General features: G+C 43.8%; 1 protein-coding gene and 1 long non-coding RNA gene across 2 annotated transcripts in view; one reads left to right on the top strand and one right to left on the bottom strand.

The window, feature by feature from the left end:
• Positions 1–4,682: 4,682 nt before the first annotated feature.
• Positions 4,683–14,874, bottom strand: LOC113902486. The gene is made up of 3 exons (XR_003513842.1): positions 14,668–14,874; positions 12,455–12,523; positions 4,683–5,151 (listed from the first exon to the last, which is right to left on the bottom strand). It is a non-coding gene; the product is annotated as an uncharacterized LOC113902486 (long non-coding RNA).
• Positions 14,633–25,977, top strand: part of LOC113902480 (cytochrome b reductase 1) — a 35,006-nt gene continuing 23,661 nt past the window's right edge. Inside the window, exon 1 of the mRNA XM_027557815.1 lies at positions 14,633–14,919. Within this exon, the coding sequence (XP_027413616.1) occupies positions 14,727–14,919 (193 nt within the window). The 5' untranslated portion in view covers positions 14,633–14,726. The remainder of the gene's footprint in view (positions 14,920–25,977) is intronic.

The raw sequence follows: 25,977 nt of genomic DNA, 5'->3' as shown, positions 1-25,977 counted from the left end.
GCCTCTCACTTCCATGCCATGGACATTTGTGCAGGTAGCTTACATTCTGTGTTGCTCAGTTTTCCCATATATAAAATAGGGTTGTTGTAAAAATTATAAGTGTCTGGAGAGTTCACAGAACTGTGCCTGGCACATACTAACTGATCATAGACTTAATAATTTTCATGGTTAGTATGATCAAGAGCCATCAATATTTAGCATGAAAGAGACTTGTACTCACTCCATATTGAAGTTCAGTTCAGTTCAGTCGCTCAGTCGTGTCTGACTCTTTGCGACCCCATGAATGGCAGCACGGCAGGCCTCCCTGTCTATCACCAACTCCCAGAGTCCATCCAAACCCACGTCCATTGTGTTGGTGATGCCATCCAACCATCTTATCCTCTGTCATCCCCTTCTCCTGCCCTCAATCTTTCCCAGCATCAGGGTCTTTTCCAATGAGTCAGCTTTTCCCATCAGGTGGCAGAAGTATTGGAGTTTCAGCTTCAACATCAGTCCTTCCAATGAACACCCAGGACTCAACTCCTTTAGGATGGACTGGTAGGATCTCCTTGCAGTCCAAGGGACTCTCAAGGGTCTTCTCCAACACTACAGTTCAAAAGCATCAATTCTTAGGCACTCATCTTTCTTCACAGTCCAACTCTCACATCCATACATGACCACAGGAAAAACCATAGCCTTGACTAGACGGACCTTTGTTGGCAAAGTAATGTCTCTGCTTTTGAGTATGCTATCTAGGTTGGTCATAACTTTCCTTCCAAGGAGTAAGCGTCTTTTAATTTCATGGCTGCAATCACCATCTGCAGTGATTTTGGAGCCCAGAAAAATAAAGTCTGACACTGTTTCCACTGTTTCCCCATCTATTTCCCATGAAGTGATGAGACCAGATTCCACGATCTTAGTTTTCTGAATGTTGAGCTTTAAGCCAACTTTTTCACTCTCCTCTTTCAATTTCATCAAGAGGCTCTTTAGTTCTTCTTCACTTTCTGCCATAAGGGTGGTATCATCTGCATATCTGAGGTTATTGATATTTCTCCTGGCAATCTTGATTCAAGCTTGTGCTTCCTGCAGCCCAGTGTTTCTCATGATGTACTCTGCATATAAGTTAAATAAGCAGGGTGACAATATACAGCCTTGACATACTCCTTTTCCTGTTTGGAACCAGTCTGTCGTTCCATGTCCAGTTCTAACTGTTGTTTCCTGATCTGCATACAAGTTCCTCAAGAGGCAGGTCAGGTGGCCTGGTATTACCATCTCTTTCAGAATTTTCCCCAGTTTATTGTGATCCACACAGTCAAAGGCTTTGGCATAGTCAATAAAGCAGAAATAGATGCTTTTCTGGAACTCTCTTGCTTTTTCCATGATCCAGCGGATGTTGGCAATTTGATCTCTGGTTCTTCTGCCTTTTCTAAAACCAGCTTGAACATCTGGAATTTCACGGTTCACATATTGCTGAAACCTGGCTTGGAGAATTTTGAGTGTTACTTTACTAGCGTGTGAGATGAGTGCAATTGTGCGGTAGTTTGAGCATTCTTTGGCATTGCCTTTCTTTGGGATTGGAGTGAAAACTGACCTTTTCCAGTCCTGTGGCCACTGCTGAGTTTTCCAAATTTGCTGGCATATTGAGCGCAGCACTTTCATAGCAGCATCTTTTAGGATTTGAAACAGCTAAACTGGAATTCCATCACTTCCACTAGCTTTGTTCATAGTGATGCTTCCTAAAGCCCACCTGACTTCACATTCCAGGGTGTCCGGCTCTAGGTGAGTGTATGTGATCACACCTTCATGATTATCTGGGTCGTGAAAATCTTTTTTGTATAGTTCTTCTGTGTATTCTTGCCACCTGTTCTTAATATCTTCTGCTTCTGTTAGGTCCATACAATTTCAGTCCTTTATTGAGCCTATCTTTGCATGAAATGTTCCCTTGGTATCTCTAATTTTCTTGAAGAGATCTCTAGTCTTTCCCTTTCTACTGTTTTCCTCTATTTCTTTGCACCGATCGCTGAGGAAGGCTTTCTTATCTCTCCTTGCCATTCTTTGGAACTCTGCATTGAATGGGTATATCTTTCCTTTTCTCCTTTGCCTTTCGCCTCTCTTCTTCTCACAACTATTTGTAAGGCCTCCTCAGACAGCCATTTTGGTTTTTTGCATTTCTTTTTCTTGGGGATGGTCTTGATCCCTGTCTCCTGTACAATGTCACAAACCTCCGTCCATAGTTCATCAGGCACTCTGTCTATCAGATCTAGTCCCTTAAATCTATTTCTCACTTTCACTGTATAGTCATAAGGGATTTGATTTATGTCATACCTGAATGGTCTAGTGGGTTTCCCCACTTTCTTCAATTTAAGTCTGAATTGGCAATAAGGAGCTCATGATCTGAGCCACAGTCTGCTCCTGGTCTTCTTTTGCTGACTGTATAGAGCTTCTCCCTCTTTGGCTGCAAAGAATGTAATCAACCTGATTTCGGTGTTGACCACCTGGTGATGTCCATGTGTAGAGTCTTCTCTTGTGTTGTTGGAAGAGGGTGTTTGCTATGACCAGTGCGTTCTCTTGGCATAACTCTGTTAGCATTTGCCCTGCTTCATTCTGTACTCCAAGGCCAAATTTGCCTGTTATTCCAAGTGTTTCTTGACTTCCTACTTTTGCATTCCAGTCCCCTGTAAAGAAAAGGACATCTTTTGGGGGTGTTAGTTCTAGAAGGTCTTGTAGGTCTTCATAGAACCGTTCCACTTCAGCTTCTTCAGCGTTACTGGTTGGGGCATAGACTTGAATTACTGTGATATTGAATGGTTTGCCTTGGAAACGAACAGAGATCATTCTGTCGTTTTTGACAAAAACGTTTTTCCCTTCTCCAGGGGATCATCCCAACCCAGGTGTCAAACCTAGGTCTCCCACATTGCAGGCAGATTCTTTATCAGCTGAGCCACAAGGGAAGCCCCTATACTGAAAGGGGGTTAAAAAAAAAAAAAGGTCAAGTCTTCATCTGGCACCTTAACAGTAGTAGGCAGGTCTGAGTACTAGGCGTTCTTGTACAAAATGTAGCTACTAGGAAGGAGAACAGCCTAAGTAGGGGAGACTAGAGAGGCATGGGCTTCCCAAGTGGCTCAGTGGTAAAGAATCCACCTGCCAATGCAGGAGACGTAGGTTTGATTCCTGGGTTGGGAAGATCCCCTGGAGAAGGAAATGGCAAGCCACTCCAGTATTCTTGCCTGGAAAATCCCACGGACAGAGGAGCCTGCTGCCTGGTGGGTCGCAAAAGAGTTGGACATGACTTATCGACTACACAACGACAACAGGATACTCATAACAAACAGGGCCTGCCTGATGCTCTTGCCTGAATTGGCTATGCTTATAGAACATACTTACCAGACCATCAATATGTAAAGTAATCAAGAGACAGACTTTTATTCTTGAGGAAGTATGGCATTCAGGACAACTTGGCATTTAACAATAGCTCTGGATTAAGAAGATATAAGATTTTTCTAGGTTTGTTTTCCAAAAGATACATCAAGTTCTTCAAGGGTTGTTTTTTGTATTCCTATCACGGAAAGATTGTGACTGCACTTTGTATGATGTGAGGTTGATTTAATTGATAGCCTTCCCCTGGCTTTCTGAATCCAACTATTCAAAATATAGATTTAAGGGCAGACATAAGCCTCAGATGTCATTTACCTAAGGGATTCTAACCTCTGTGTGCCATGGACTCCTTTAAAAGGCCTAATAAGGTCTGTGGACCTCTCGTCCAAATATTGTTTTAAAATGCATAAATATTTTTAAACATGGGATTACAAAGGAAACCAGTCACATTGAAGTGGGGGTATCAAAATTAAAAAGGAAAGCGTTTGTGATACAACACTATAGGTGCTTCATTATTAATGCATTATAAGATCTAGCCACGGATTTAATAACTGTTGTTATTCTAAGAGTGCTGAGCACAAATGATGAGCTGAGATACCTGCAACAGCACTCTATGGGATGGGAGGCTAACAGTGGTTTCTGTTGGTGACAAAATCACAGTCATTGTGAATGCTCCACTGAGCTTGCTCTCTGCATTCATAATGAAATAAATTGCTGAATTTCACTTAGAAATGAATGGAAATAAAGGTACAAATTTTCTCCCATTCAGATTTTATCCATAGACATCAAGTTAAGAATCCTGATCTAGCCTGAAACCATCCTGTCACAGATGAGCAAACTGTCTCCCAGCTTTTGACCCATGTAAATTGTCTGATTACACAGGAGATTGAAGTCCTGGAACAGTGTATGTTCCCTTATTCCAAAATGCTTCATGTTGACTGGAATTTCAAGGATTGAGACTTGGAGCAATATATAAATAACTGAAGCCATACTAAATTATTCTTGAACAAAAGTAAAGTTTGGATTTACACCATTTGGTTTTTCTCTCTAAAATAGAGCTTTACCTGCTTCCAGAAATTGTAATCAAGGCTTTCCATGATTCAGTGAGGTCTGTCTAAGCTATTTGTAGATAAAATTTATTTAGTCAAATATTTGGCCAATTAAAAAAATCCTGTCTGGTCTACTTTCTGAGTTCTGTTTTGGACAAGTATGATCCCTTCATACTTTAATAAAATCTTGACATCTGTGAGCCAAAATTCTGGAAATATGTTTCTGAGACACTCCATCTGTGAACACCCTTTAAAAAATGCATCAGTGAGAGAGAAGACTATAATTAGAGCACTTATTCCTGTTATTACAAAGCAAACAATGAAGCATCCCATAAAGTTTTCCAAAAGTAAACAATGTTTTTAGCTCCTCGTTAATAGTAATATAACCTGGTTCTTCACATACTGTAAAGTCCCATCCAAATAGTCCAATATGCTTATAAAATTCGATTTATGTAGAAGAAAGCTTGGTCATAAGCGTTCCAGAGCATTCTTTCCTTTGCTAATTCTCTGACTTGATTCTAGGCTCTCTATTCTAACCTTGTCAGTCTGTCCAGGAGTGTGTCTTTAAAAACCTTTTCTCTGTATTAACTATATTTTCTTCTTTTCCATATTCTTTTTTTCTTCCAGTTTTATTGAGATATAATTGATATATAGCACTGTATGAGTTCAAGGTGTACAGCATAATGATTTGACTTCCATACATCATGAAATGATTATGTCTAGTGAACATCCATCATCTTGTATAGATCTAAAATTAAATAAACAGAAAATTTTTTTTCTTGTGATGAGAACTCAGGATTTGTTCTCTTAAAACTTTCATATATAATATACAGCAGTGTTAATTATATTTATCATGTTGTACATTACAGCCCTAGTACTTATTCTTCTAACAACTGGAAGTTTACAGTCTTTATTTTATTGAAGTATAGTTCATTTATGATGTTGTGTTAATTTCTACTGTACAGCCAAGTAACTCAGTTTCACACCTATCTACATTCTTTTGCTCCATTATGGTTTATCCCAGGATATTAAATTTAGTTCCCTGTGCTATATATTTAAGACTTTGTTGTTTATCCATTCTATAGGTAATAGTTAGCATCTATTAACCCTAAACTTCCAGTCCATTCCTCTGCTCTCCCCCTCCCCCTTGGCAACCACAAGTTTGTTCTCTATGTCTATGAGTCTGTTTCATAGACAGGTTCGTGTCATATTTTAGATTCCACATATAACTGATAATATGGTATTTGTCTTTCTCTTTCTGACTTACTTCATTTAGTATGATAATTTCTAGATGCATCCATGTTGCTGCAAATGGCATTATTTCCTTCTTTTTATGGCTGAGTAGCATTCGATTGTCAGAGAAGGCAATGGCACCCCACTCCAGTACTCTTGCCTGGAAAATCCATGGACAGAGGAGCCTGGTAGGCTGTAGTCCATGGGGTCGCTAAGAGTTGGACACGACTGAGCGACTTCACTTTCAGTTTTTACTTTAATGCATTGGAGAAGGAAATGGCAACCCACTCCAGTGTTCTTGCCTGAAGAATCCCGGGGACGGGGAAGCCTGGTGGGCTGCCGTCTATGGGGTCGAGCAGAGTCGTACACGACTGAAGTGACTTAGCAGCAGTAGCAGCAGCAGCAGTATTCCATTGTATCTATAGACACCACATCCTCTTTATCCATTCATCTGTTGATGAACAGTTAGGTTGCCTCCAAGTCTTGGCTATTGTGAATACTGCTACTATGAACATAGGGGTGCATGTATCTTTTGGAATTATAGTTTTGTCTTACTGTTTATTTAACTTATATGCAGAGTACATTATGAGAAACGCTGGACTGAAAGAAACACAAGCTGGAATCAAGATTGCAGGGAGAAATATCAATAACCTCAGACATGCAGATGACACCACCCTTATGGCAGAAAGTGAAGAGGAACTCAAAAGCCTCTTGATGAAAGTGAAAGTGGAGAGTGAAAAAGTTGGCTTAAAGCTCAACATTCAGAAAACGAAGATCATGGCATCCGGTTCTATCACTTCATGGGAAATAGATGGGGAAACAGTGGAAACAGTGTCAGACTTTATTTTTCTGGGCTCCAAAGTCACTGCAGATGGTGACTGCAGCCAGGAAATTAAAAGACGCTTACTCCTTGGAAGGAAAGTTATGACCAACCTAGATAGCATATTCAAAAGCAGAGATATTACTTTGCCAACAAAGGTCCGTCTAGTCAAGACTATGGTTTTTCCTGTGGTCATGTATGGATGTGAGAATTGGACTGTGAAGAAGGCTGAGCGCTGAAGAATTGATGCTTTTGAACTGTGGTGTTGGAGAAGACTCTTGAGAGTCCCTTGGACTGCAAGGAGATCCAACCAGTCCTTTCTGAAGGAGATCAGCCCTGGGATTTCTTTGGAAGGAATGATGCTAAAGCTGAAATTCCAGTACTTTGGCCACCTCATGTGAAGAGTTGACTCATTGGAAAAGACTCTGATGCTGGGAGGGATTGGGGGCAGGAGGAGAAGGGGACGACAGAGGATGAGATGGCTGGATGGCATTACTGATTCGATGGACATGAGTCTGAGTGAACTCTGGGAGTTGGTGATGGACAGGGAGGCCTGGCGTGCTGCAATTCATGGGGTCGAAAAGAGTCGGACTCGACTGAGCGACTGATCTCTCTCTTACTGTTTTTAGTTTTCTGAGGAACCTCCACACTGTTTTCCATAGTGGCTGCACCAACTTACATTTCTACCAACAGTGTTGGAGGGTTCCCTTTCGCCACACTCTCTCCGGCATTCACTCTTTGTTGACTTTTTAATGATGGCCATTCTGATCAGTGTGAGGTAGTACCTCACTATAGTTTTGATGTGCATTTCTCTAACAATTAGCCATTTTGAGCATCTTTTCTTTTCTGTATTCTTAATTCACTGGCATTTGGATCCTTGCAGACTGGAAACCACGCCTCCCAGGGTTAACTAATTCCTAGAGATAATTTGCCTGCCAGCATGCCCTTTTGTCCAGACTGATTACTTTGAAGTCCATCCCCCAGCCCCCAGCTCCTTTTATCAAATTCAAAAATTAAGTGAAGGGTCAGGCAGATCTGGGGCTTCCTAAGTAGATTTTTCACTAGTGGTAAAGAATTTGCCTGTCAATGCAGGAGAGTAAGAGATGCAGTTTTGATCCCTGAGTCAGGAAGATCCCCTGGAGAAGGAAATAGCAATGCACTCTAATATTCTTGCCTGAGAAATCCCATGGACAGAGGAGCTTGGCAGGCTACAGTACATGGAGTTGCAAAGGGTCAGACCCGACTGAGCAACTGAACACACACACTTTGTAAGGTAGATCTTACAAAGCAATGGAGAGTGGAAGCAATGCCTTGGTCTAACCTCCATTCCCTCCCCTGACACAGGGAAGAAGCTCTTGGGAGCTGAGCCTTTCCTTGGGCACCTCTCCAGGTGCTGTCCTTACTCCCTCTGCTCTCCCCACACATCTTCCTCTTCTCCTGGGTCTGCTTCCTCGGAAAGAGTTCCTTTCTGCCTCCTCCCACACTAGGGCTCCTTCGGCTGTGCCAGATACAGATGAAGTCCTTCTTTGCTTCCCTCTGAGTGCAGATGGACTCTGGGAGCTTCGGCTCAGGGAGGTGATAGGGGCCGGCTCCACTGCCAGAGTCAGGGCCAATCTCCTCAGCAGTTCCTTCAGAAACGCCTCAGAAAAACAGACCTTTGGTTTTTGCCCTGAAGACAACACAGGAGGAAAGTATATTCCTCCCAATAACAGGGATTTGACTGTGTTCCTTTCAAAACTGCAACCCTAGTTTTCTTTTGCTAAGGAGCCTTTGACCATTGCCTGGGCTTGGGTTATACCATGAGTCACTGTGTCAGCTGTGAGTCACTCTATTTTAGTCATCTGAGACAGCTTTTTGATTCCCAAATCTCTTGCCTAGAAGGAGAGGAGAGACGAAGATGTGGGAGTTCACTTCTGCTTGTGATTTTTCTTCTTGCTTCGCATAGTCCTCCTTTCTTAACATTTCCTAAGAAGGCACAGGCAGGAAGGCTGGGGAAACAGGAGTATTGGGCAAGAGTGTTTTTCCACTTGTCTCTGTCATGGTCCTGCAGGAAACAGCTGGTTTGCAGTCTTTCATTCGAGAGAGGGACTTGAATTAATACAGAGGGTAAATAGCAAGCAGACTCTTCAGTCCATTTAGGTTAAGGACCCCACAAGGAATGGTGAAGACCAGGAACACATACAAGCACACGCGGCCTGTAGAAGCAAGGGGACCTGGCGTTAATGGTCCTGGGAGAGCTGTAGTTGGGGAAGGCAGCAAAAAGGAACACAGCCACTGTAAAAACCACGGTCCAGCAAGGGGGCATGGTGGGATAAATGGGTCAATGACCCCTCTTTCTTCGTGCCCTCTGATCTTCCAGCACCACCAAAGGCAGCTGGAAGCCAAGGGCCAAGAGCCTCTTGGGGCACAGGGCAAGGCCAAGAAAGGTGGGGCGGAGAGGGGTAAACAGAGAGTAACCAACACATGGTCAACATCTGGAAGTTTAAAAAAATGGTCCACTTATTCCACAAAGCAAGCTACTGCTTGTAATAAGCAAACAGCTTATTATACTTTACATTAGAATACCAGACTTCTGTACACACCACAGAACTGCAACACTGCAAACAGGGCGCTAGTTCCTGATCTCTTTGTTGACTGGGGTTTAGGTTTTCTCTCCCCGGCCCTCCATACCTCTCCTCACTCTGTCAGGGACAATACAAATCTGTGCCAATATGTACCTGTTTCTAGAACCTCAGGCTTTTTGGAAGGCTATCTTGTTCATGCCCCACCTCATCTCCCACACATCAGGAAGCCCTTTCATAGCACTGATGTAAAAGCACTTGAGTAAAGTATTTTTCGTGGCACTAGTGGTAAAGAATCCATCTCCCAGATGAATGGGTAAGGAAATTGCGGTACATATACACAATGGAATATTGCTCAGCTATAAAATGGAAGGCATTTGAGTCAGTTCTAATGAGATAGATGAAATTGGAGCCTATTAAACAAAGTGAAGTAAGTCAGAAAGAGAAACACCAATACATATTATTAATATATATTCAGTTCAGTTCAGTTGCTCAGTCGTGTCCAACTCTTTGCGACCCCATGAATCACAGCACGCCAGGCCTCCCTGTCCATCACCAACTCCCTGAGTTCACCCAGACTCACGTCCATCGAATCAGTAATGCCATCCAGCCATCTCATCCTCTGTCGTCCCCTTCTCCTCTTGCCCCCAATCCCTCTCAGCATCAGAGTCTTTTCCAATGAGTCAACTCTTCACATGAGGTGGCCAAAGTACTGGAGTGTCAGCTTTAGCATCATTCCTTCCAAAGAAATCCCAGGGCTGATCTCCTTCAGAATGGACTGGTTGGATCTCCTTGCAGTCCAAGGGACTCTCTAGAGTCCTCTCCAACACCACAGTTCAAAAGCATCAATTCTTCGGCGCTCAGCCTTCTTCACAGTCCAACTCTCACATCCATACATGACCAGTGGAAAAACCATAGCCTTGACTAGACAGACCTTTGTTGGCAAAGTAATGTCTCTGCTTTTGAATATGCTATCTAGGTTGGTCATAACCTTCCTTCCGAGGAGTAAGCATCTTTTAATTTCCTGGCTGCAGTCACCATCTGCAGTGATTTTGGAGCTCCCAAAAATAAAGTCTGACACTGTTTCCACTGTTTCTCCATCTATTTCCCATGAAGTGATGGGACCAGATGCCATGATCTTCGTTTTCTGAATGTTGAGCTTTAAGCCAACTTTTTCACTCTCCACTTTCACTTTCATCAAGAGGCTTTTGAGTTCCTCTTCACTTTCTGCCATAAGGGTGGTGTCATCTGCATGTCTGAGGTTATTGATATTTCTCCCGGCAATCTTGATTCCAGCTTGTGCTTCTTTCAGTCCAGCGTTTCTCATGATGTACTCTGCATAGAAGTTAAATAAGCAGGGTGACAATATGCAGCCTTGACGTACTCCTTTTCCTATTTAGAACCAGTTTGTTGTTCCATGTCCAGTTCTAACTGTTGCTTCCTGACCTGCATACAGATTTCTCAAGAGGCAGATCAGGTGTTCTGGTATTCCCATCTCTTTCAGAATTTTCCACAGTTTATTGTGATCCACACAGTCAAAGGCTTTGGCATAGTCAATAAGGCAGAAATAGATGCTTTTCTGGAACTCTCTTGCTTTTTCCATGATCCAACGGATGTTGGCAATTTGATCTCTGGTTCTTCTGCCTTTTCTAAAACCAGCTTGAACATCAGGAAGTTCACGGTTCACATATTGCTGAAGCCTGGCTTGGAGAATTTTGAGCATGTGAGATGCTTTACTAGCGTGTGAGATGAGTGCAATTGTGCGGTAGTTTGAGCATTCTTTGGCATTGCCTTTCTTTGGGATTGGAATGAAAGCTGACCTTTTCCAGTCCTGTGGCCACTGCTGAGTTTTCCAAATTTGCTGGCATACTGAGTGCAGCATTTTCACAGCATCATCTTTTAGGATTTGAAGTAACTCAACTGGAATTCCATCACCTCCACTAGCTTTGTTCGTAGTGATGCTTTCTAAGGCCCACTTGGCTTCACATTCCAGGATGTCTGGCTCTAGGTCAGTGATCACACCATCGTGATTATCTGGGTCGTGAAGATCTTTTTTGTACAGTTCTTCTGTGTATTCTTGCCATCTCTTCTTAATATCTTCTGCTTCTGTTAGGTCCATACCATTTCTGTCCTTTATTGAGCCCATCTTTGCATGAAATGTTCCCTTGGTATCTCTAATTTTCTTGAAGAGATCTCTAGTCTTTCCCATTCTGTATATTAATATGTGTATAATAATATATACACAACATATATTAATTCATATATATGGAATTTAGAAAGATGGTAACAATGATCCTATATGCAAGGCAGCAAAAGAGACACAGATGTAAAGAACAGATTTTGGACTCTGTGGGAGAAGGTGAGGGTGGGATGACTTGAGAGAATAGCATTGAAACATGTATATTACCATATGTAAGACAGATGACCAGTGCAAGTTCAATGCATGAAGCAGGGCACTCAAAGCCGGTGCCCTGAGACAACCCAGAGGGATGGGGTAGGGAAGGAGGTGGGGTGTTCAGGATAGGGGGGACACATGTGTACCCATGGCTGATTCATGTCAAGGTATGGCAAAAACCATCACAATATTGTAAAGTAATTATCCTCCAATTGAAATAAATAAATAATTTTTTTTTAAAGATAGAAAAAAGAAGAATCTGTCTGCAGGAGATGTAAGAGGTGTGGGTTTGATGCCTGGGAAGATCCCCTGGAGGAGGAAATGGCACCTCACTCCAGTATTCTTGCAAGGAAAATCTCATGGACAGAGGAGCCTGGCGGGCTACAGTCCACGGGGTTGCAAAGAGTTGGACACCACGTGTCTGTGCACACAAAATAACTTTATAAAGTACTTCACAAAGTATTTGAGTAAGTACTTTGGTGACAAACTGTTACTCACCCCCGGGGGAAACTTAGACAACAATTCTGTTTTTAAAAGTTATTCATACCAAGCCACAGCAATCAAAGTGACAAGTTTTATCAAAGTTAGGTCTTTAAAGGACAACTTAAAAGTTGAAAGTTTTCTCAGTTTAGCTGGTAACTTCAACGTGATTCAACATCATCCATCTTATTTGGCCATGTTTTCATTCTCCTAAGGTGTTTTGTTAAATGGAATCTGGAATTCTTCTTTGCTGCTGCTGCAGAGTAAAATCAAATCAAGAGTGGAGTGAAGGTGCTGGGCTAAGGGTGTGAAGAAGTTACCTGGGGACAAGAACTAGATACTTTGAGGGAGAAGAATAGGGACACAGTGATATTGTTGTTAAAGAAGTACTAGTTAAAGGTCGAAGAGGAAGAGAAACAGTATAAAATTAAACAGGGAATCTTTGTAGCACTCAGGAACCCAAATGTCCAAAAAAATAAAACCAGAAGATGCGGCAATGATTTGTTTATTCCTATGCATCTACTCTCACCTTTCTCCACTCTGCTGTGTCCTGAATACTGACCTATATATGCTACATCATCTTTCTTCTGGGTTTCAGATTAGCTTCTGTCCTTTGGGACCAGGCAGGAGACTGGAGGGGAAGAAAATAAGGCTGGAATATTCATGCCCCCTTCTCATTCTTCCTCCCTGTGGGGTCCCTGCAGGCTGGCTGCATCCCTCAACTCAAGACCATGGCCCCAGTATGGCTGCCCTTTTTACACTATTCTCATGTGTGTGTGTGTGTGTGTGTGTGTGTGTGTGTCTTTTCTGTCTTTGTCTCTCTCTTTCTCTCTCTGGATTTCAGACCTCTCCCATTCAGGTCTGGGCACTGCAAACCCCTTGTGGTTTCCCACACCCTGCCCACAACTTTGTAAATAGCCCTGTTCATTATTAAATTGCCCAACTGGAATGAGCCGTTTTCTTCCTGCCAGCACCCTGACTGACACAGTCAGTCCCATTCTTCTCCCAACATTTACTGTGTAGCTACTATATGTCAAGAGTGTGTTCGTCGCTCAGTCGTGTCTAACTCTTTGTGACCCCAAGGACTATAGCCCGCCAGGCTCCTCTGTCCATGGGATTCTCCAGGCAAGAATACTGGAATGGGTTGCCATTTCCTTCTCCCACTTTATGTCAATGAAGGATAAAATGATAAAGTAGACAGTGAGTACTCTCAAGGGGGCTGTCTGGGGAGTGGAGACAGCCACAGGAATAGATCGGTATATCACACCTTGGTGAGTGATGCAGAGAAGCACTGGATGGGGAGGTGGTTGTGTGCATGCATGCTAAGTCACTTTAGTCCAACTCTTTGCGATGCTATGGAATGTAGCCCTCCAGACTCCTCTGTCCATGTATAAGATAGGGGTGTAAGCAGACACAGGTAAGGTTTCTCGGTGGAAATGGTGTTGGGCAATTTTAGAGGCAGGGACATGCGTAGGAAGTGGTCAGGAACTGGGAGAGAAGCCATGGACAACAGGGCCAGACCATAGAGAGCCTTACACTGTGGGTATTGTTAAGTCACATCTGACTCTTTCATGACTCCATGGACTACAGCCCACCAGGCTCCTCTGTCCATGGGGTTTTCCAGGCAAGAATATTGGAATGGGTTGCCACGTCCTTCTCCAGGGGATGTTCCACACCCAGGGATCAAACCTGCGTCTCCTGCATTGGCTGGCAGATTCTTACCACTGAGCCACGGGTGAAGCCCCATACTGTGGTTAGGGGTCCTTTTTTTCCCATTTGTTTACTCTCTTTTTCTTCCTTTCTTTTTACCATCAATGGAAAACTAGTGACAGCAGTGAAGTCTGTAGCCTCTAACTCTTAGACCTTAATCTTGGACCACTACCAGTACGTGACACTCCTACTTCCTTGCCTAAAACCTGTCTTTTCCATCGAAAATCACGCCCATATACCTCCTACACATTCTAAGGGCTTTCACAATGGCAACAAGACAATATGGTAAACAATTAATTCTTTGGAGATGAGCCACAGGAGGAGCTAGAAGTTAAGGTTCCCAAATGCATTCTGGGAGACCTTGCAGCCACAGCCCTGCCTTCTTCAACAGGAATGATAATTCTGTCGCTTTTCTTGTCCAGTGGAGAAGGGTGAACTGAGTGTTGGAAAGAGGGCAGGGAGTGAGTAAGCTCAGGCCACCAAGATGAGGCTTTCGTCCAAATACGTTTGAACAGGTGGCACTTTTAAGATGCATTTTTATCACATATGGGGAAGTCGAGAGTCCAAGAGGTGTCTGCTTTCTCTGTTAGGTGCTCACTGCCAGTAGTTTTCTTGCTAGATGAGACCAGGTACACACTGTCTCACAGGTTCCTCCTTGGCATCAAAGACAGCCAGTCCTCTAGGTCTGCAGCTTAGGAGGCTTCGTAAGTCAAAATCACACACACAAAGCCACCCGACGGACCCCTCTCTTCTGTTAACCGATTGTGCACACCACTGCCTTACTCAGCCTCCTCTCAGAGAAGGAAGAGACACGGGAAAAGTTAAAGTGGTGGGTGTGGAAACTTCTGGACTCTTGCTCTCAACAACTAACCAGATCGGTTACTCGAGCTCTCGGCAAGCGCAGACACCGACCACGAGATCCCCAGGGTGGGGCTAGTTTCTGAGCTAAGGGCCAGCTGCCCCCGCCCAGAGGCCCCGCATCCCAGGCAGGCCCGCGACAAAGCCCCTCCCCGGGGCGGAGACAGCTCCTAAAAGTCGACGCCGCGTCCCGCCGCAGGCCAGTACCCAGGGGCCGCCGCCTCGCCGAGTTCCTTCGCCGCCACCGCGCGGAGTATGGGGCGTTGATGGCCATGGAGGGCTACAGGGGCTTCTTGGCGCTGCTGGTGTCGGCGCTGCTGGTCGGCTTCCTGTCTGTGATCTTCACCCTCATCTGGGTCCTCCACCACCGAGAGGGGCTCGGCTGGGACGGGACCGCGCTCGAGTTTAACTGGCACCCGGTGCTCGTGGTCACCGGCTTCGTCTTCATCCTGGGCATCGGTACTGGCACCTCCTGGGAGGCGGCGGGGGAGGAGGGGCCGAGGTTCCCGACCCAGTTCCAACCGAGTGAGGCTGGGCGAGGGAAGGGGTGAAGGAGTAGCGGGGGCCAGGGAGCCGAGTCGGCAGCGCAGAGGGAGGTGGCTGGTCCGGCGCCCGGGGGCCGCGGGCCGAGCGGACTTGCGCGAGCGCGGGAGTCGCGGCGGTGGGGCGGGGCGCGCGAGACTCGGGTTCGCTGGAAGACGCGTAGCTGGGTCAACCGACCCGGCTAGGTTAACTGTACTGCGAGTGGCTGGGACGCTACACCAGACTCCACCAAGCTTGGGAGCAGGGGGGAGATGCAGGAGCGCGGTGCAGCCAGGCAGCCCGCGAGCCCCCCGAAAAGCACCCCCTGTGGCACCAACCCTGCGCAATCAGGGGCGCGGAGATCTCTTTAGTCTAGGCCTGTCGTTGAACTTGCTTTGAGACTGCGGGTTAGGAGAGGAAGGCAACGGTGGTGGGGCGGGGGCGAATGGAGTGGGGAGAATTGGCCTCTTGTCTCATCTTCTCTAATTTTCTCTAAAGCCCTGAGCGAAGGGGAGGCCCGTCAGCGGGTGGCCTCACGAGTGAGTGAAGGAAGCATCAACTCTGGTTTCACTCCTAGAGCGTTAAACTCAGTCGAGCCCAAGAAGCTGCCAGGATTCAAAACGGTGTTTCGCTGCATCTCCAGGTTACTGGACAGTCTTGAGCCCGACTTGTTTTTGCGGCTGCAGACTGGCGAAAGTTCCCCTGCAGGGCTTCCTGTTGGGCACTGGCCCGGATCATGGGGCCAGAGATGCCCGCAGGGGTTCCGTGGCCGCCTGGCTGAGTGAGAGAAATGCTTATGTTTGGGACTTCTTTGGGGTTTGCTGCCCGGCCTGCGTTCTCTCGGATGAGCCTGGCACGGAGGGGGGACTCAGTGGATGGTTGTTTTTGTTTTGAGCTATAATTGACAGATTCGTTTCAGGTGTGTAACATGATTATAGATGGAAATACCTATTACTAATTAACATCCATCACCTCACATAGTTACAATTTTTTCCCCTTTGAGATGGGATGAGAACTAGATCTCATCTCACTTAGCATTTAGAACATTGCTAAAGAATATAGTCTCTGTAGCATTGTTCAGATCTACAATATATTATTATTACTTGTCACCACTGTTCTGCTACATTACATCCCTTTAGAACTGGAGGGCTGTACCTTTTGACCACCTTCACTGTTTCCCTGCCTACCTCCTCTCTCGTCAGTGGCAGATCTTCTTATCTTTGTGCATGTGCTGACAGCTTTCTTTTCTTTCAGCTGTTGTTGAGCTGGAGGAACCTCTAGCTAGTGCTGCAAGCGCCATTTATTTGTAACCACTTTCCAAAAAGTGAAGTCAAGGCCTTGGCAGAGAAAGCATTTAGAAAAAGGCAGGAGTAGTGGACTGGGGTTATATCATAGAGAAGAAAGGAGAGGAGAGGAAAGGACTGGGAAACAGATGCCCACCAGCTGAAACCACTAGCCTTGCCTCTGAGCAGGCTGCCTTTTCTCCACCAGTATTTAACTTTCCCCAAACAAACAAGAGATCAAAAAAGCACCGACCTCATTCCTAAAGAAAAGATTTTTGTTTCCGATTAAAACTTGGGCAGCAGCCTTGGCCAGTGTGGCTGGATAGTGGCATGTTCCCACTCTGGGAGGTAGAGGAAGCTGCTGCCAGTGTCCAGCTATGGAGACTTCCCTGGTGTGAGATTGGCATCCACCCCGGTGTGAATACCACTGGACGGCTGAGTCGTTCGTTGCGTAAGTCTCAAGTTATTTTGCCACTAAACTAAAATGAGAAAAACATACTCGAGTTCCAAAGTCACTGTTGGCAGAAGCACTATTTCCTTCCTGGTGGAGCCCTCAAGTTTGGCTGGAGCTGTCAAAATCTTCTGTTTGCTCAAAGCAGTAGAAACACTCTTCATCTCTTCCAACCTAGTCCTCTGAGCAGCACCTAATACTAAGAAACTTTACCGAGGGGCTACAAGATCTTCTCATAATTTAAGGTAATGGAAACAGGTGATAATACTTGTTTCTTGACTTCTAAAAAGGAGATGGCCTATCGTTTATTGAGTGCCTCTGTGCACCCACTCAGGGCATTAATTCACAGATATATAGAAGCGTAAACTGAGGCATGGAGCAGCTAAGTAAGTTGCCTGTAGAAGTACTATACATGTTTTCAGTGGTTTTATTTTCAAGTTTTATTTCTCTACTCTTAAGGCAATATGCTTATTCTCTGTAAAATACCCTTTTTAGAGAAGCAAAAAGCTTCATCTAAAAAACACTTTGAAACTCTTCATGATGGAGTCCATCACAGTTTTCCTAAAAGAATTTATAGTTTGTCTAAACTTTGGGCTTTTAAAAGTCTGTTTACATTCACTTTGCAGCAAAAATATGAACATGGATATTTTGGAAATTTTCATCTGCTGCCTTCATTTAAGCATAACTGCTGTATTTGTATTAGTTTTGGAATGTTTGTCCTATCAACATTACCCATCCTGTTTACTATTTGGATTCCAGGCATGCAAAACACTTTAATCAAATGACACATTTATTTTTTATTTTTAAAATGTATTCTATTGAAGTATAGTTGACTTAAAATGTTGTGTTAATTTCTACTCTACAGCAAAATGATTCAGTAATACATATATACATTATTTTTCACATTCTTTTCCATGGTTTATCACAGGATGTTGAATATATCCTGTGCTATACAGTAGGACCTTATTGTCTATCCATTCTATATGTAATAGTTTGCATTTGCTAATCCCAAACTCCCAATCCATCCCTCCCCACCCTCTGCCCCTTGGCAGCCACAAGTCCGTTCTCTATGTAGATGACACATTTAATTGACATGAATGTAAACTTTCTCATTCGTATAGGCACATACATAGACCTCATGAATTCTTGCAAGTTTTGGCCCACCTGCACTTCCTCACATCCCGCAGTAGAAAGCCTCCCGTAGAATGAGTAGGAGTAAAGAGTTGACCTTATAGACGGGGGGTGGGCGGGGACAGGGGACACACGTGTTATAGACCATCCGTATTATAAAAGCCTTTTGTACTGTGTGTAATTGCTTCAAGGAGCAAATTTTTAGGCTATGTTGTTTCAGATCTCTAATAGTGAACATGATGTAATTGAGTTCTGTGATGCACACATGTTTAGAGATGAGAAAAGGGAAAGTCACTCAGTCATGTCCGACTCTTTGCGACCCCTATACAGTCCATGGAATTCTCCAGGCCAGAATACTGGAGTGGGTAGCCTTTCCCTTCTCCAGGGGATCTTCCCAACCCAGGGAGCTAACCCAGGTCTCCCACATTGCAGGCGGATTCTTTACCAGCTGAGTCACAAGGGAAGCCCAAGAGATTAGAGAAATGCTTCACAAATGCAGAGAGCAAACAATATTTAAAACTGTATGAGAACTGGTATATGTCCTTTGAAATACTTGTAAGAAGTAAGCTCTGAAGAAAGCAAGGGTAATACAAAAGTTACAAAATAAATGTCTGTGTATGTCTTTTGGAAAATATACGTGTTCTAAAATAAAGTATAACAGACTATAGGATATTTAAAGCTGAAATAAAATTTTAAACTTGTAGGAAATCTAGCAAACATGAATGAGGAAGTTTCAAAGAGACCTTTAGAAGAGCTTTGTGCTTCTCTGAAAGGAATGTTTCCCATGAAATAAGTATACTGCCAGGAAATCAGAGGAACAAAACTTGAAAAGGCCACAGAAAAGACTGAAACAAATAAATGCTCTCAAAGTAGCTGTTGACCTTCTAAAAGGTTCAGCAAGGTGGAAAGTGTTTTTTAGAAACAGGTAGAAAATTCAGGTATATAAACGTAGTGAAAAGTCTCAGCAACCCTATACTCCCTAGTTTGTCATGTGTAGAACTCTTTTGACTATATAAACTGAGGGAAGAGAAATTCAATAGTGTAATGATCTCAGGTTGGTTTTGTGAGAGACTATAACTTCATTTAAGTCACATTTAAAAGACTAACAAGACGAAATTGAGTGGTTCTTAAAAGGCAAGTGCGATATCTATTAACGTACCTAAAAGTGACCAAATTCCAAGACCACTTAAATATATTTGGAAAGGCTCTTGGGGTAAAACCTGGCAGAGTGGAGAAAGTGCCTCAGATACCTATTCCAAAACCAGCCTTTGGAACACCATATATAATAAAGCCTATCACTCATAAAGAAACGGGGCTTTTTACAAAGCATAAATATTCAAGACAACCCCAAACACATTTTTCTTTTTTGTTAAAAATAAGTGCATACAGATCTCTTTGTGATGTAACTAATAAAAATGTTTCAGACATGAGTATTTCACTGTTGTGTCCCCAGTGTCTAGAATAACACCTAGAACTGGCACAAAGTAGGCCAATAAATAGCTGTTGAATGATGGTTCTCAGTACCATTGTTAATTGTAACAATGCACTTTTACAGCCACTCATTTGTGGAGATAGTAATGCATTGTTGGGTGTGTGTGTGCAGTCATGTTCGACTCTTTGAGACCCCATGGACTGTAGCCTGCCAGGCTCCTCTGTCTGTGGGATTTTCCAGGCAAGAATACTGGAGCAGGTTGCCATTTACTACTCCAGGGGATCTTCCCAAGCCTGGGATCGAACCCTCAACACAGTCTCTTGTGTCCCCTGCATTGGCAGGCAGGTTCTTCACCACTGCACCACCTGGGAATTCAGGGATAGTAATAGTAGCATCTAAAGGAGAAGTGCCCACCTTTCTTCTCAGTGATCCTGCTGTTTATAGCTGGTTTGGAAGCACCGATTAAGTCAGCCTTGGGGGAGAATGGGCATGATGGTGTATTGGAATTGCATCTCTACTGTAAAGGCCTTGAGCTTATTAGAGTGTTACTGCCTGCACCTCTTCACTCCAGCAGGTCTCCCTTTTTCCTTGTGCATCAAGTTCCCACCCCATTGGATCATTTCCAATGTGTTATAATGTCTTTTATCTTAAAAAACAACCATACTCTTGACCCCTTACTCCCCTTTCAGCTACTGCCTAAAATCCCTGCTTGCCTTATCACAGAACTTTTAGAAATACTTGTCAATACCTGCAGTCTCCAGTTCCTCTCCTCCTATTGTCTCTTGACCCCACTCCAATCAGGCTTCCTCTCTACTGCTGCACCAAAATTGCTCTTAACATAACCAATTGCCTCCACATTGCTAATTCCAGCCGTCATCAATTCTCAGTCCTCATCTTGCTTGACCAAAAAGCAACATTTGGCGCAACTGACCCACTATTCCTCCTTGGGACACTTCTTCACTTGGGCTTCCAGGATCCCTGACTCTCTTGGCTCTTCTCTCCTCACTGCCTACTCCTTTTCGTGTCCTTTGCTGGCTCCTCCTCATCTCCCTGATCCATTAAGGTTAGAGAGCCTGAGCTTCAGTTTTCTGACCAATTCTCCTCTCCTGATCCACTCAGAATCTTGGTCATCTCATTTAGTCTTGTGGCTTTAAACACCATGTATCCCCCTGAATCCTCCTATGTTTATGTTCACCTGGACCTCTCCCCTGAACTCCAGACTCAAATATCCATCTACTCAAACTCTCAACTTGTATGTCAAATAGACATGTCCAAATCTCAACTCTCCGTCTTCCTCATACCCCCCCAAACTTCTCCTCCTATAGGCTTCCCCATCTCATTAAATGGCAACTTCATCCTTCCAGATGTATGTTCATGTCAGAACTATATAGTCATCCTTGATGCCTCTGCTTCTTCCATACTTCTCATCCAGCCCATATGAAATCATATAAATTCCAAATTCAAAATATAATATTAAATTCAAAATATAATATGAACCAAATTCTGACCACTGACTATTTTCTCCCTCCCTCCCTACTTCTCTTCCTCCCTTCTTTCTTATCTTCCATTTGAATGTAAGCTCCTTTGTCTGTCTTCTTCACTGCTGTATCCATGGTGGGCAGAAAATTACCTAACATGTAATTGGCATTCAATAAATATTCACTAAATTAATGAAAATTTGGCCAGTCCTTTAAACTGGGGGTCATAGATACAAGGATGGCATATAAAGTGAATATGTGAAGTGGGTTGGGTGTGTAGCACCCACCAGAATGTCTTCCTGGCTTTAAATATTCAAACACACAAATTCCTGGTCCACACTGGACACCAGTCTATGCAGGAGGAATGTAGGACAAGAACCGGAGTTTGCTATCAGGGCAGTGACAGGTGCTCCTTAGTGGGCATCCTTGCAGCGTAAATCCCTCCATCAGCTCTCCTGTCCCCAGGTGACTGTCCAGACATCAGGAGATGAGATCTCCATTGATGGGATTGGGGCTTAAGGTCCCATGGCCCGCATGGGACCTTAAGATTTACTGAACCGAAATCTCTTGTAAATGCTCTATGGACCTGGTTTCTAGTGCCCCTGAAAACAATACATGGTGAGTTGAACAGTGACTTCCAAAAAACATGTTCAAGTCCTAATCTCAGTGACCTCTGAAGGGGCTTAGCATCTTTGCAGATGTAATATTTTTATATAATTTTGTTTTTTACTCATCTTTGGCTGTGCTGAGTCTTCGTTACTGTGTAGGCTTTTCTCTAGCTGTGGTGAGTGGGGGTCTATGCTCCAGCGGCAGTGCATGGGTTTCTCACTGCGGTGGCTTCTCCTTGCGGAGCACGGGCTGCAGGGCACAGGCTCAGTAACCGTGGCACATGGGCTTAGTTGCTCCATGGCAAGTGGGATCTTCTCGGATCAGGGATCAAAGCATTAGCAGGGGATTCTTTACCACTGAGCCACCAGGGAAGCCCTTTGTAGACGTAATTAAGGATCTTAAGATTAGGTCAGCCCGGGTTTAGGATGGGCCCTAAACCCAATAACTGGTGTCCTTTTAAGAGAAAAGAGAAGGAAATTTGAGGCACAGACACACAGAGGGGTGGGTCTTGTAAAAATGGAGGCAGAGATTGGAGTCATCTGTGGACAAGTCAGGGGAGCACCAAGAATTGCCAGCAGATACCAGAAGCTAAGAAGGAGGAATGGAATGGATTCTCAGAGCCTCCTGAAGGAACCAGTCTTGCCAGCAACTTGATCTTAGACTTCTGGCCTCCAGAATTGTGAGGGAATACATTTCTGTTTGAAGTCTCTGTTTTTGGTCCTTTGTTACGGCAGCCCTAGGAAACCAATACAGGATATGGCAGTTACACTGCACTCCGGGAAGCCCAAAGCATGGCATTTTCTTCAGGTATGTGTAGACTTTTCATTGTTCTTCTCAGTCCAGACACAGTTACCAATCAGGGGTCCATTTTATTATGAGCAGTGTTGCCTAATAACACTCGGGAGAAGCCACTGTGTTTACGAGCACAGTTAACCAAAGTTCAGATGCTTGGCCACAGGGTATAGGTACGGGCTTTGTGTGAGGGGTAGGAACTGCAGGGAACTAGAGATGGCCTCCTTCTGGAGAAATAGAAAGCTCTTAGCTCCAGCAGGTTGGGGCAATGTGGGGATCCTGTCAGAGGTCAGAGCTTCTCATTATCCAAGAGAATCCAGATTTAAAAAAAAAAAACAAACTGGTTCAGTCTAAAAGTAAACCAGCCACAAAACCAAAACCTCCACATCATCATGCTAATCAAACAAAACACTTCTGTGGACCAAATCCAGTCTCTATCTTCCAGTGACCTCTAGAGTTTTCTGTCTTGCCTTAGTGGGCTTTTCAACATTTCCCTTAAAAAGTAGAACAATCTTCCCTTTTAAGAAATATAGACCAGATATCTTTGTTATAACTTTTTTTCCTATAGAAACTTTCTTAAAAAGTCAGAACAGGCTTCAAAATGGTTGCAGACTTCAGCTGTACCTTTCTAAGTCTGTTTATTCATTCATTCAATTTCTTCACATATTATCCTATTTATTTAACTAGCATACAATATTTAAGCACTTCAGTTCAGTTCAGTCGCTCAGTCGTGTCCAACTCTTTTCGACCCCATGAATCACAGCACGCCAGGCCTCCCTGTCCATCACCAACTCACGTCCATTGAGTCAGTGATGCCATCCAGCCATCTCATCCTCTGTCGTCCCCTTCTCCTCCTGCCCCCCAATCCCTCCCAGCATCAGGGTCTTTTCCAATGAGTCAACTCTTCGCACGAGGTGGCCAAAGTACTGGCGTTTCAGCTTTAGCATCATTCCTTCCAAAGAAATCCCAGGGCTGATCTCCTTCAGAATGGACTGCTTGGATCTCCTTGCAGTCCAAGGGACTCTCAAGAGTCTTCTCCAAAACCACAGTTCAAAAGCATCAATTCTTCAGCGCTCAGCCTTCTTCACAGTCCAACTCTCACATCCATACATGACCACAGGAAAAACCATAGCCTTGACTAGACGAACCTTTGTTGGCAAAGTAATGTCTCTGCTTTTGAATATGCTATCTAGGTTGGTCATAACTTTCCTTCCAAGGAGTAAGCATCTTTTAATTTCATGACTGCAGTCACCATCTGCAGTGACTTTGGAGCCCAGAAAAATAAAGTCTGACACTGTTTCCACTGTTTCTCCATCTATTTCCCATGAAGTGGTGGGACAGGATGCCATGATCTTCGTTTTCTGAATGTTGAGCTTTAAGCCAACTTTTTCACTCTCCACTTTCACTTTCATCAAGAGGCTTTTGAGTTCCTCTTCACTTTCTGCCATAAGGGTGGTGTCATCTGCATGTCTGAGGTTATTGATATTTCTCCCGGCAATCTTGATTCAAGCTTGTGCTTCTTGCAGCCCAGCGTTTCTCATGATGTACTCTGCATATAAGTTAAATAAACAGGGTGACAATATACAGCCTTGACGAACTCCTTTTCCTATTTGGAACCAGTCTGTTGTTCCATGTCCAGTTCTAACTGTTGTTTCCTGACCTGCATACAGATTTCTCAAGAGGCAGGTCAGGTGTTCTGGTATTCCCATCTCTTTCAGAATTTCCCACAGTTGATTGTGATCCACACAAAGGCTTTGGCATAGTCAATAAAGCCGAAATAGATGTTTTTCTGGAACTCTCTTGCTTTTTCCATGATCCAGAGGATGTTGGCAATTTGATCTCTGGTTCTTCTGCCTTTTCTAAAACCAGCTTGAACATCAGGAAGTTTGCGGTTCACATATTACTGAAGCCTGGCTTGGAGAATTTTGAGCATTTCTTTGCTAGTGTGTGAGATGAGTGCAATTGTGCGGTAGTTTGAGAATTCTTTGGCATTGCGTTTCTTTGGGATTGGAATGAAAACTGACCTTTTCCAGTCCTGTGCCACTGCTGAGTTTTCCAAATCTGCTGGCATATTGAGTGCAGCACTTTCACAGCATCATCTTTCAGGATTTGAAATAGCTCCACTGGAATGCCATCACCTCCACTACTGTATGCCAGACACTGTGTAAAACAAATGAGTAAGATGTAGTCCTATCTCCACCTGAGCCCTAAATATTTAGAGCTGTCTAGGACTTGAAGTTCAGCTCCTAATTTTAGAGGTCAAATGCCTGACCAGGGTTAAATTTACCACCAGTGATATCAGCTAACTGCTACTGCCAAGTCGCTTCAGTCGTGTCCGACTCTGTATGGCCCCATAGACGGCAGCCACCAGGCTCCCCCGTCCCTGGGATTCTCCAGGCAAGAACACTGGAGTGGGTTGCCATTTCCTTCTCCAATGCATGCAAGTGAAAGTGAAGTCGCTCAGTCGTGTCCGACTCTTAGCGACCCCATGGACTGCAGCCTACCAGGCTCCTCCATCCATGGGATTTTCCAGGCAAAGTACTGGAGTGGGGTGCCATCGCCCTCTCCACAGTGATATCAGAGCCAATACTATTTCTAATCTGTTATAATATTGATTGAGGCACAAGAAAATATAGCGAAAATATGGCTGGTGTTGTTAACAATGCAAGTTTTCTGAATATTTGTAAATGTCTAGCCAATTAATTGAATTTTTCTCTTTTCATACACTATTTGGTACCCAGAAGATACCTTTGTGAGGATTTTAGTCACTTCAAAGAGATGCTTCTAGTACCAAGATGCTAAAACAAATCTTCCAAATCGCTCAGATCACTTCCTTCATTCTGATTCTCCAGAGGTTTTCAGTTTCATGACATTCATGCTGTGAGACAGTCTGAGTACACAGGCATGTTTCAGAGCTCAGGTTCGCCCTGATAGTTGCTGTAGGAATCTTTTCAGGAAGCGTACTTAAAGGGAGTTCTCTGCTTGTACATTTAAACTTGAGGTCCTTTGGGTTGAGTCTGCTACATTCTGGGGTACACAAGGAAATAAATTATAAATTTTAATAGTCCTGTTTGGAACATTCTACCAAGGAGGTCAAAATAATACTTTATTCAAAAAGTTGAGAAAAGTGTGATGGGCACACCATATTTAAGCAGAGTTTATAAAGGTCTTCAATTTCCAGTGTACTTCACTTTTAATAACTTATTTTGTGGTTCACTTAAAGATTATCTAAAGCTATTAAGTGGGTCCAAGGGCAGAATACTTTTTACTGATTTGAAAGGACCATTTGGTTTTATATGAGCTAACACTTGGGTCAGCAGTTAGATCTGACTGCCTTTCCTGGAGAAGGAAATGGCAACCCACTCCAGTATTCTTGCCTGGACAATCCCATGGACAAAGGAGCCTGGCAGGCTCCAGTCCATGGGTTCTCAAAGAGTCAGACATGATTGAGCATATACACACAACACTTGGGTCGGCAGTTGAAGTTTTAATTTGTGCATTTTAAAAGAGAATCTGCTCATTTTCTGGGAAATAATAAATTACTGTACTTTATTAAGATTTATATATTCAACACATACTTATTGAATTTCTGCTATGTGCTAGGCTCTGTGAGCTCTTTGCTAAATGCTGGGATCTGACCGTGACCTAGACAGATGTGCTCCTATCTTCATAAATCACAAGATTTAAAGAAAGAAGAACTAGAGTCAAATTGTTTTATATGTATGGGCACATTTCTCTCCCTCTAAGTGCCCTTGTCCCCACATTCACTTTGACAAATTCTACATTTGCATTGTTTGCTACAAGACAAATTTGTGTATG

This window comes from Bos indicus x Bos taurus, chromosome 2 (assembly GCF_003369695.1).
Source record: "Bos indicus x Bos taurus breed Angus x Brahman F1 hybrid chromosome 2, Bos_hybrid_MaternalHap_v2.0, whole genome shotgun sequence".
Lineage (NCBI taxonomy): Eukaryota > Metazoa > Chordata > Mammalia > Artiodactyla > Bovidae > Bos > Bos indicus x Bos taurus.
The sequence above is the reverse complement of the archived record's forward strand: the minus strand, read 5'-3'. Positions and strand labels throughout refer to the sequence as shown.